The 12,261-nt window shown below is 31.5% G+C and overlaps 1 protein-coding gene and 1 long non-coding RNA gene across 2 annotated transcripts; one reads left to right on the forward strand and one right to left on the reverse strand.

The window, feature by feature from the left end:
• Positions 1–3,239: 3,239 nt before the first annotated feature.
• On the reverse strand, positions 3,240–4,720 carry LOC105972171 (uncharacterized). Its single transcript, XR_016031856.1, has 2 exons — positions 4,110–4,720; positions 3,240–3,458 (listed from the first exon to the last, which is right to left on the reverse strand). It is a non-coding gene; the product is annotated as an uncharacterized LOC105972171 (long non-coding RNA).
• A 1,226-nt stretch (positions 4,721–5,946) lies between these two features.
• Positions 5,947–7,876, forward strand: LOC105962714 (protein MAINTENANCE OF MERISTEMS-like). Its single transcript, XM_012987032.2, has 4 exons — positions 5,947–6,062; positions 6,493–7,139; positions 7,226–7,369; positions 7,466–7,876. Exons 1-4 carry the CDS (start codon positions 6,011–6,013, stop codon positions 7,712–7,714), a joined length of 1,092 nt encoding a protein of 363 aa, XP_012842486.2. The 5' UTR covers positions 5,947–6,010; the 3' UTR covers positions 7,715–7,876.
• The last annotated feature ends 4,385 nt before the right edge of the window (positions 7,877–12,261 follow it).

Below are 12,261 nucleotides of genomic sequence, written 5' to 3' on the forward strand. Positions count from 1 at the left end.
CACCTACAAATGAAATTGTTGAGAAGGTGAACGATTACATGATGTCTTTGGTTTTGGAAGAGGAAAGAGTCTATCTTAGTTTCGATAGTCCATGTACGGCGAATGAGAGTGTCGACTCACATCATGACATTCATACTCCAGAGTTTTTGAATACCATTACATCTTCAGGCCTGCAAAACCAGGAATTAAAGCTAAGAGAGGTGTTTGTGTTATGTTATTGAGGAATATAGATCAGTCCAATGGGTTGCGTAATGGTACAAGATTGACCATTATTCGGTTGGAAAATCGCGTTTTGGAAGCAAAAATAATATCAGGCTCTAATGTTAGATATAAGGTCTTCATTCCAAGACTGTCGTTAACACCGTCAGACAGTAGAATTCCGTTTCACTTTCAGAGGAGGCAATTTCCCATTGTTTTTTCCTTCGCTATGACAATAAATAAAAGCCAAGGTCAATCTCTCCAAAATGTTGGTCTATATCTATAAAATCCTATTTTCTCTCACGAACAACTGTACGTAGCTATTTTAAAGATACTTATAGTTGACAAAGAAGGAAATACTTCAAAAAATACAACAAACGTTGTTTATAAATAAGTATTTCAAAATTTAAGGTATTTTTTTATTTGCAGTTTTTCACATTATTTCTTATGTAAGCCTTGTATTCAACTATGCATAATGTGTTCTTATTGTTTTGCAAAGTGTCAAGATGCAATATCATTAAAATGAATGCATTGCCTCTCAGTTCGAATTTCACACAATATCAAAGGTTATTGTTTTCCGTAAATTTGTTTCGTATTTTTCCTACCAATAATTTTTTTTTGTGTTATTTGAACTCATATATGATCTAGTAAGAATAGTTAATTTGCAGTAATGTATTGGGGCCGGTGAAGTGCAGGCATTTTTTGAGCGGTTAAAATGCGTTTGTGAAGTGTTTTATTTTTGGGGCTATAGGATAAAATCCCTTTGTTCAATTTTTACATCTTGATAAATCCAATTCTTAAATTGTTATTTGCCATAAACCCAATCAACCCAAAATACCTTATATGCCCCAATTAATTATTCCAACAAATTAAAAAAAAATTTATGTTAATATATGCAAATCCTTTAATATCTCCCCATATCATGCCATTCCAGTTCTTTTTTTTTTCCTTTTGGTTTTTTATTTTTTTAATGCTTTTATTTATTCTAATATAAAACAAAAATTGGTTTTTTTTTATCTAATCTTTTGTTAATTTTCCGTTTTTTATGTAAATTATTTTTTTCTTATTTTAATTTTTCATATTTTTAAGTTTGATTTTTTTTAAAATGGATTTTTTAATGGTTTTTTTTTCTTAATTCCAATTATTGTTAAATGGTTTTTTATTCCCCAATTTTTTTGAATAATTTTTTTTTGTTTAATTATTTTTTTTATTTTTTTATTTCGATTAAAAAATATATTAATTTTTTAATATTTAAACAAAAAATCCAACGGGTTTATCAAAGTGAAATCTACTATAAAATTATCAAAATCCGCTATAAATTTGTTGTAAACCACTATAAATTTATCGAAAACCACTATCGAATTAAAGTAAAAATGATTGTAATATTAATGTAATTCACTACAAACTTACCGAAATCTTCGTAATTCACTACGAGTTATCGTAATCCACTAAAACCACACATAAGAAAACGAAATTCACTATTCCTAAACCTAGATCGCCTTCCATCTCCCATGGTCACCGATGCCTCCCCGAAATTTCAGAAACAGAGCTCATCGAAAAAATAAAAAACACTACACAGTAGTCAAAATTGAAATCCACTACATACTCATCGAAAATCACTATGCAATTAACGTAATCCACTTTAATATTAACTAGCATTTTTCCCCCGTGCGATGCACGGGATATTATTTCAAGAGTAAAAAAAAAATCAATTTAATACATAATAAGAAAATATAGTACACACACATAGTAAAATTTAACAATATAGTATTATTCATATTTTATATAACATTATTTTGTTTAAATTTTACATATTGAGATTTATAATCCAAATATATAGATATAGATTTAACCTATCGAATTTCTATCTTTATCTCTTAAAATTTGAGATACATTAATGAAAAATAAGAGATTGATAATTTTTGAAAATTAGTACAGAAAAAATATTAAAAATAAATAATTAAATAAATACCATTAGGGTTTTTTAGGGTTGCCCAGCGTTTCTTTATTTTTATATATAAAGATTAGTAGAGAAAAAATATTAAAAATAAATAATTAAATAAATACCATTAGGGTTTTTTAGGGTTGCCCAGCGTTTCTTTCTTTTATATATAAGATATAATCTGCTACAAACTTATCGAAAAATACAAAAAATGTGGATATTCCAATACGAATTAATGTAATCTACTACTAATTACAACTCAAAAATAACAACAACAAAAAAAAAAAAAAAAAAAAAAAAAGAGAGAAGAAGAAGAAGAAAAAAGAAAAAAGAAAAAGAAGTTAATCCACTTTTGGTTTCAGGTCGCTGAATCCGCAAGTTTCTTCCTCCCCTCAGCAATTTCACCAAAAAAACCATCAAGAACAAAAAATTGAATACAATAGTGGTTTTCGATAAAATTGAATTAAAAAGATGGGGCCATTTGATATACACCCCTAGAATGGAAAATATATGGGGATAAGTCCACCCCTAATTTTTTTTCTTTGAGATACACCCCTGGAGGGGCAAAAGTACTATTATGCCTTTATTTGTAAATTTTAACCAACTACATTCAGCTTTTCCAACTGCATTCAGCATTATTGCTAACTGCACTCCACATTTTTAGACCTGCATTTATCATTTTTTCAGATTTTTTAATATAAAATTATAAATTTTTATTTTATTATTATTTTTTTATACGTACCATCTTTTTGTATTTTTTTAATTTTTTAATTTTTAATTTTTTAATTATTTTTAATTTGTAATTTTTTATTTTTTTTTAATTTTGTTTTTTTAATTTTTTTAATTTTATTAATTTATTTTATTTTTTAATTTTTTAAATTTTTTTTTTAAATTTTTAACTTACTGTACTGAAATTGACTACACATGACTATAGTATACCACAATCATGTATAGTTATATATAGCCATGTACTGTTTATTTACCCCAAAGTTATGATCGATCGATTATAAAAACCGTTGATTATATATATAAAAAATCATCTATACCAATAAAAAAATTCAAAATTTGATTCTAAATAATTTAATGCCTAACAAAAAAGTGAAAAAAAAACACAATCATCAAGATCACTATACATCAGAAAAACTACATAGCTTGTATATAAATATATATAACTACATGGAACTATAGATGACTACAGTTATCTATACGACTAAATTTGACTCAAATCGCACTTGTCAACACGAGAACCGCTTGTTTTGAACAACGAACACAATCCACTCCGCAAAAACTTACTACATAGTAGTTCAAACACCAAGACCTGTGTAAACGAAAAAGAGTTAAACAAACAACGAATTTTGGTTCAAATTTAAATGTGCACACACGCACTATCACCCACTGGTATACATAGATACTCCCCACATAACTCATACATGACTACATAGTTTATATATAATTATATATTACTACATGTGACTACACCATATATTATTGTATGTTACTACACGTGACTATATATTACTACATGTGACTACACCATATATTACTGTATGTTACTACACATGACTATATATGACTACATGTATATGACCACATGTGACTATATAAATGCATGTGACTTTATTTGTCCCTTCAAGTACCTGACTTTGTTCTCCAAGCGATACGACACAGCTTATATTATCAAAATCAAATTACAAACAGAGTATGCTAGTCATTATTCTTCGTATAACCAAAGGTCAAAGATCAAAGCAAGTTGAAGTGGAACACCATAGATAAAATAATAGTTGAAACACACGTAAAGTAGTCACCTATTTCATTCTCGATAAATAAAATATGAATATCATATTACCAACAAAATATTCTCATCACGAATCTACATATACTCCCAAGTATAAAAACAAAAGTAAACAAATCATTTGAGGACCAATAAACAGTGATTCAATATATTAAGAAGCACATTAAAATTCATTACCTTTTCTATGCATTCAATGGATGAACAGTCAGTTTTGTCGCACCACCACCAGGAACAAGTTTCGAGTTTTTTTTTTATTATATTTCTTGCCACAACAATCGTGTTTTATGTACAAGTCAACTCCTAAAATTAAACTCACTGCTTCACAAGAAAAAAAAAAGAAAAAAAATTAAAACCAAAACTCAAAAAATAACTGCAAAATTCGATGATGGCTGTACAAAAAATACTTTGGTGAACTCAAAAAATACCTGCAAAATTCGAATTACATTACATGAAAAATACAAAAAAACAATGAAAAACACTTTATTGATAAATTTACTTCGGTGAACTATAGTCACAAGTAGTTATGTGCATTATTGTTACTGCACATGACTAGATATGACTATATGTAGTCAACTATAGTCAGATGTAGTTATGTTCATTCTTGTTACTACATGTGACTATATATGACTCCAGGTATACGATCACATCTACACCACTAAAAAAGTTTCCAGCAGTTTAAGATAATGAATTATGATCTGTTCTACTTTCCTCGATTGTCGTTGTCGAATGTTGTTCTAACATTCATTATACATTATTAAAAAAAACAGGAATACAGCAGACAATTGTAAATAAATAGAAAAGAACCTAAGTGTTGAAAAAATCAAGAAGAAAGTTTCCAATATATCCATGGAAGAACAATTGAATGATAAATATAATATCATAAATGTTGATATTTGAAGTGTTAGCACCAGAATGTTTAACAGGACATCAGTAGCCAAATTTCTATTAAAAAATAAAAAATAATAAAAAAATTGAAATCAGTGGCCAAAATTCCTATTAAAAAATTAAAATTAAAAAATTGAAAAATAAGTAACAAATTATTGACTGCAAATCAATTGATTTTTTTTTATCAAGAAATGTAATCCTAATTAAAAAGTTGAGGAACCCTAATTAAAAAGTTCAATCAGTAATGTTGTGTACCATTGAATACATATATGTATTCCTCCAGGCGTGTACTCTCCTTTCGTGCACCTAGAATGAGGCGATCCATATTCAAAACTAGGAGGTTTTTTACTAGAAGAGAAAAAATCTTAGGACCTCCTCATATATATTTTCAAAACTAGGGGGTTATCACTCATTTACCCTAAAAAGATATTAGACTTTAATTATAAATAGTTACTTCAATTAATACGTTCTTGTCAATTATTAAGTTTCATTGATTCAAATATTTGATTAACGTTTACTAACTGAAATAATTTGAGCTTAATCAATCAAATTTTACTATTTGATTAAACTAAATATTAAAAGAAAAATCACAATATATTATTTTGAGTATATAGATTTATTTTAAAGTAAGAAAACTAATTGGAATGAGTTATAATATAAATATTTTTCTTCAAAATAAACATCTTATTTTATTTTGTATTCGAATTCCTAACACTATCTATTTAATTAACCTAAGTGAGATTGTATTAAGTCACGCATTTGTTTATATTTAATTGAGTATTCTTTATATTTTTCAACAGTATATTTTAATAATGTATATAATTAATAATAGATGTTTGGGGATATTGAACCGGAGTTCTTTATACTTTTTAAACTTTATTATATTAATATTTTTAATAATTTTCTTAACATTATTTATTATCACTTTACATTGTGTCTTGCCAATATATAAAATGATTGTTAGATTTGTTTATATAAGTTAATGTAATACAAACAAAATTAATTTGTATTTTGTAATTAAAATCAAAATTATATTCCAATGTGGAGGAGTAGATCGGCCCGGCAGTAAGACAGTGGGTCCAACCCACTCCACAAAATCCAGCCCATTTACATAGCTCTATATATAACAAACAACAAACAATGCAAGGGAATAAACAACTAATTAGGGCTTCGTTGAGAGGAGAGCGAGAGACATGGGATCAAACGGCTTTCTGGACCGCAGGAAATCGAATTATGATATGCAAGGTAATAATTACGGATATATTTTTTAAACTCAAGTTTAATCCTGAGTCCGAAACCGAAACGGTAGCGGTGAAACGCCGTTCAAGGATAAGCAGGCTACTCAGACAAGTCAAGGAATTGTGCAAGCTCGTTTCTTTCAAGACCGAAACTTTTTTTTTTTCATTAAATTATTCAGCTCCAATTGATTTTTTTTTATCCTATGTATAAACTACTACTATGTGTCGGTAGACGGCTGTGGCGATCGAGATTTCGGTTGCATTTTGTATTATAAGTTTCGGTTGTATGGTTGAGATGCATGTATGGTTATTTGTTCGTATTTCATGCTTTGTAGTGATCTAGTTTATTGTTGTATGAACTTTGGTACTTGAAACTGGGGCAAATTAGTACTGTGCAATTTTGTTCTTAGTACTTTGTGATCTGTCATGTTTTGCAGAAATGGCCTCTAATGAGAAGTGTGCGCAATTTTCCGGTTGTTCGCCCTCGAGCTTTAGGGATACGATTGATAAAGTAAAATTAAAGATGGGGACCGCACAATTGGAGGCTATCAAAAGCACTCCATTTGGAATTTTTCTGAATATGCCAAACCTTAGTCATAGTTTGACTAAGGTGTTAGTCGTGATGAGACGTTTTCAGGCTAATACAATGTCGTTTAGGTTTGGAGAAGAAATTGAGGTACCTTTTGTAGCCTCGGAGTTTTCTATGGTGATGGGGTTGCGGTATATTGGGCAACCTATTGACTTAAAATTGGAGATGAAGTCTTCAATTTTTGACGAACTATTTTGCGGAAAAAAAGAAAAGACTTTCAGAAATGAATTAGCTGACCTATTAGTAGATTTAGCTTGTAAGGATGATTGTATAGATGATTTTTGTAGAACATACATTCTTTTTGTTTGTAACTGTGTATTATTTCCTCAAGGAAACTATTCGACCCCGTCGTTTATTTTTCCGTATTTAGAGGATTTGTCGGATTTAGGTTCGTATGCCTGGGGAAAAGCGGTGTCCGATTACTTGATCGGTGAAATGAGGGCAAATGCAACTGGAAAGAAGACGTACGTCAATGGTTGCACAATCGGATTATTAGTAAGTAATATATGTTTTAATATCAATTTTTATTTGTATTTTGATTCTTAATTTCCATAACATATGCATTTTTATAAAATTGGCAGGCTTGGTTATATGAAAGGGTCCCCTCTATCGGGTCCCCGACAAGCTTGAGCCGATTCCCTCGATTTTTCCGGTGGGACAGCAGCAAGACAGGCCGAGAAGAGTCGAAGTTTCAAAAAGCACTAAGTGAACTTACAGCTGAAAAGGTAATAACTTGTTGGTACCACTAGTTTATTTTCTCTATTTATGCAAAATTGTGAAGTACACTGATAACAATTTGTGTTAATTATTTGTTTGCTTAGGTTGTTTTGTTTATTCCAAAATCCGAAGAGAGCAAGTTGATCAATCTTCCAGCCAGTTGTTTGGATGATTGCACTAATAGTGGATTTAACGGAGCAGAAGTTCTTCTCGAAGCGAGAGATGTTGAAATAATAATTTTGAAGAAGAAAATTGAGGAGCTAGAAGCTATTCTTCAAGCTAGAGATCAAGAAATAATAATTTTGAAGAAGAAAATTGAGGAGCTAGAAGCTATTCTTCAAGCTAGAGATTAAGAACTTGCTGGTGCGAATAAATCTTGCAAGTAAAATTAGTGCAGATTGAGAGAATATTTGGTTAATTGCATTTTGTATTTGAAACTGGGGAAATTAGTACTCTGCAATTTTGTTCTTAGTACTTTGTGCTCTATCATGTTTTATTAGTGCAGATTGAGAGAATGTTTAGTTAATTGCATTTTGTTTACTAATTTTAGGTTGTATGGTTGAGATGCATGTATGGTTATTTGTTTTGTAGTGATTTAGTTTATTGTTGTATGAACTTTGGTATTTGAAACTGGGGCAAATTAATACTGTGCAATTTTGTTCTTAGTACTTTGTGATCTTTCATGTTTTGCAGAAATGGCCTCTAATGAGAAGTGTGCGCAATTTTCTCGTTGTTCGCCCTCGAGCTTCAGGATACGATTGATAAAGTAAAATTGTATAATAATAATAAAAAGGAAAATATCCTACACACTTCAATCTCTTCTTTCTCAAACCCTAATTCGCTCTCCTATCCCTAAACGCCAATTCGCACTCCAAATCCTATTTTTTTCTTTCAAGACCGAAACTTTTCACCCCAAAATCATCGATTTATGGATCACTAAGAAGACCGTTCGCCGATATCTTTTGGGGTTTTTTTTTTCCATTAAATTATTCAGCTCCAATTGATTTTTTTTTTTTTTTATCCTATGTATAAACTACTACTATGTGTCGATAGACGGCTGTGGCGAAGCTCGAATACGATCTAGATTTCGCCGGCTATAACGACCCCGCAGCCGCGCAAAGATTCAAGGGTTACGTTCAATTTGCAATCAACTATGTAACTTTTTTGCCTTTTTGTATTCGATCAACCAAATTTAAGGACAACTTGCTTATTTTGTGCTCTATCATGTTTTATTAGTGCAGATTGAGAGAATGTTTAGTTAATTGCATTTTGTTTACTAATTTTAGGTTGTATGGTTGAGATGCATGTATGGTTTTTTGTTCGTGTTTTATGCTTTGTAGTAATCTAGTTTATTGTTGTATGAATTTTAGTATTTGGAAGTGGGGGAAATTAGTACTGTGAAATTTGGTTCTTAGTACTTTGTGTTCTGTCATGTTTTGCAAGTAAAATTAGTGCAGATTGAGAGAATATTTAGTTAATTGCATTTTGTATTATAAGTTTCGGTTGTATGGTTGAGATGCATGTATGGTTATTTGTTCGTATTTCATGCTTTGTAGTGATCTAGTTTATTGTTGTATGAACTTTGGTACTTGAAACTGGGGCAAATTAGTACTGTGCAATTTTGTTCTTAGTACTTTGTGATCTGTCATGTTTTGCAGAAATGGCCTCTAATGAGAAGTGTGCGCAATTTTCCCGTTGTTCGCCCTCGAGCTTTAGGGATACGATTGATAAAGTAAAATTAAAGATGGGGACCGCACAATTGGAGGCTATCAAAAGCACTCCATTTGGAATTTTTCTGAATATGCCACACCTTAGTCATAGTTTGACTAAGGTGTTAGCCGTGATGAGACGTTTTCAGGCTAATACAATGTCGTTTAGGTTTGGAGAAGAAATTGAGGTACCTTTTGTAGCCTCGGAGTTTTCTATGGTGATGGGGTTGCGGTATACCGGGCAACCCATTGACTTAAAATTGAAGATGAAGTCTTCAATTTTTGACGAACTATTTTGCGGAAAAAAAGAAAAGACTTTCAGAAATGAATTAGCTGACCTATTAGTTGATTTAGCTTGTAAGGATGATTGTATAGATGATTTTTGTAGAACATACATTCTTTTTGTTTGTAACTGTGTATTATTTCCTCAAGGAAACTATTCGACCCCGTCGTTTATTTTTCCGTATTTAGAGGATTTGTCGGATTTAGGTTCTTATGCGTGGGGAAAAGCGGTGTCCGATTACTTGATCGGTGAAATGAGGGCAAATGCAACTGGAAAGAAGACGTACGTCAATGGTTGCACAATCGGATTATTAGTAAGTAATATATGTTTTAATATCACTTTTTATTTGTATTTTGATTCTTAATTTCCATAACATATGCATTTTTATAAAATTGGCAGGCTTGGTTATATGAAAGGGTCCCCTCTATCGGGTCCCCGACAAGCTTGAGCTGATTCCCTCGATTTTTCCGGTGGGACAGCAGCAAGACAGGCCGAAAAGAGTCGAAGTTTCAAAAAGCACTAAGTGAACTTACAGCTGAAAAGGTAATAACTAGTTAGTACCACTAGTTTATTTTCTCTATTTAATGCAAAATTGTGAAGTACATTGATAACAATTTGTGTTAATTATTTGTTTACTTAGGTTGTTTTGTTTATTCCAAAATCCGAAGAGAGCAAGTTGATCAATCTTCCAGCCACTTGTTTGGATGATTGCACTAATAGTGGATTTAACGGAGCAGAAGTTCTTCTCGAAGCGAGAGATGATGAAATAATAATTTTGAAGAAGAAAATTGAGGAGCTAGAAGCTATTCTTCAAGCTAGAGATCAAGAACTTGCTGGTGCGAATAAATCTTGCAAGTAAAATTAGTGCAGATTGAGAGAATATTTAGTTAATTGCATTTTGTATTTGAAACTGGGGGAAATTAGTACTCTGCAATTTTGTTCTTAGTACTTTGTGCTCTATCATGTTTTATTAGTGCAGATTGAGAGAATGTATAGTTAATTGCATTTTGTTTACTAATTTTAGGTGGTATGGTTGAGATGCATGTATGGTTATTTGTTTGTATGTCATGCTTTGTAGTGATTTAGTTTATTGTTGTATGAACTTTGGTATTTGAAACTGGGGCAAATTAGTACTGTGCAATTTTGTTCTTAGTACTTTGTGATCTGTCATGTTTTCCAGAAATGGCCTCTAATGAGAAGTGTGCGCAATTTTCCCGTTGTTCGCCCTCGAGCTTCAGGTATACGATTGATAAAGTAAAATTAGTCTTATAGTACTTTATTACCGCAGATGTTGTACTTTGGAAACATTAAAACAAATTATCCCAAAATGTAATTATCCTAAAATGCGAGGGCTGATTTTATAATTATAGGAAAATGAAAGTAAACAATGGATGATGCAAGCAGTATAATAATAATAAAAAGGAAAATATCCTACACACTTCAATCTCTTCTTTCTCAAACCCTAATTCGCTCTCCTATCCCTAAACGCCAATGCGCTCTCCAAATCCTATTTTTTTCTTTCAAGACCGAAACTTTTCATCCCAAAATCATCGATTTATGGATCACTAAGAAGACCGTTCGCCGATATCTTTTGGGGTTTTTTTTTCATTAAATTATTCAGCTCCAATTGTTTTTTTTTTATCCTATGTATAAACTACTACTATGTGTCGATAGACGGCTGTGGCGAAGCTCGAATACGATCTAGATTTTGCCGGCTATAACGACCCCGCAGCCGCGCAAAGATTCAAGGGTTACGTTCAATTTGCAATCAACTATGTAACTTTTTTGCCTTTTTGTATTCGATCAATCAAATTTAAGGACAACTTGCTTATTTTGTGCGTGTTTTTTGTGTCCAAATACGAGTTGGTGGAAGTGTTGAGAGCATTCAAAAGTCTACCAGTCAGTTACATTTACTCATTGTATTTCATCTTTACCGCCAAGATCGACGACGATGGTGATTCCGCTCCCAAAACTTTTAAAGCAATTATCGGATTTTCGATGCATAAAGTTGTCCTGTTTTTCGTTGACATTGTCGATGCGTCTGCGATTTCGCCTCTTGCTGGTTAGTGATACGATCTCTTGAGTATCATAAATATTTCCTACGAAACGTAAGATTTATTCTTTAATATTTATCTCTGCATAATAAAAACCCTAGCACAAGAGGTTTTATCTATCCTACACCCGGTGAAGGTTACACCGGGTGATTTTTTACCGTTGATCTACACATACCAATGTGGGTGTGTGTGTGTTTGTGTGTATATGAATGGTAAAGATCTACCAGGTGTATTTCACCCGGTGTAGGATCTCAAAAGCCAGCACAAGACGACTATTTAAAGATAATAAACCCTAGAATCCTAATCTAACTAGGAAAGGTAATTACCTATACTAATTAAATACCTAATAATCTCCTAAACCTAAACACACGACCTTATATATATATTATAAATATACTAATCTTATTAATTAATAATAAAATACTAACTAAACAATTAATTAAATAATATATTAAAGAATAAATCGTATCAAACCACCCCTCTTGAAATGAACCTTGTCCTCAAGGTTCGAGTCACTATGGTCCCTCTCCTTTGCGTTTCCACCTATGTTTGACTTCATCGACTTGCTTTCCGATTGACTCCGAAAAATAAGATGAACGACCAAGCTTTTTACCACATTGTTCATGCTGAACCAATGAAATTCCAAAGGCTACTTCAGCAAAAATATTCAATATTTTTCCCGACAAATAAACTTTTTCCATCGTCTTGTTAGCTTTTATCTCATCCAAACTGACCATCGGTTCTTCGTATCTTTTCTTTTGAACACCATGGAAATCTCCTAATATCCACTGTGTCTCTTCGTTCTCCTCCCTGGTTAATTTCTCGTCTTCGTCCCACTTTATCTCAGTTGACTC

The sequence above is a fragment of the Erythranthe guttata genome, chromosome 6 (genome assembly GCF_056151865.1).
Source record: "Erythranthe guttata isolate IM_541 chromosome 6, IM_541, whole genome shotgun sequence".
Lineage (NCBI taxonomy): Eukaryota > Viridiplantae > Streptophyta > Magnoliopsida > Lamiales > Phrymaceae > Erythranthe > Erythranthe guttata.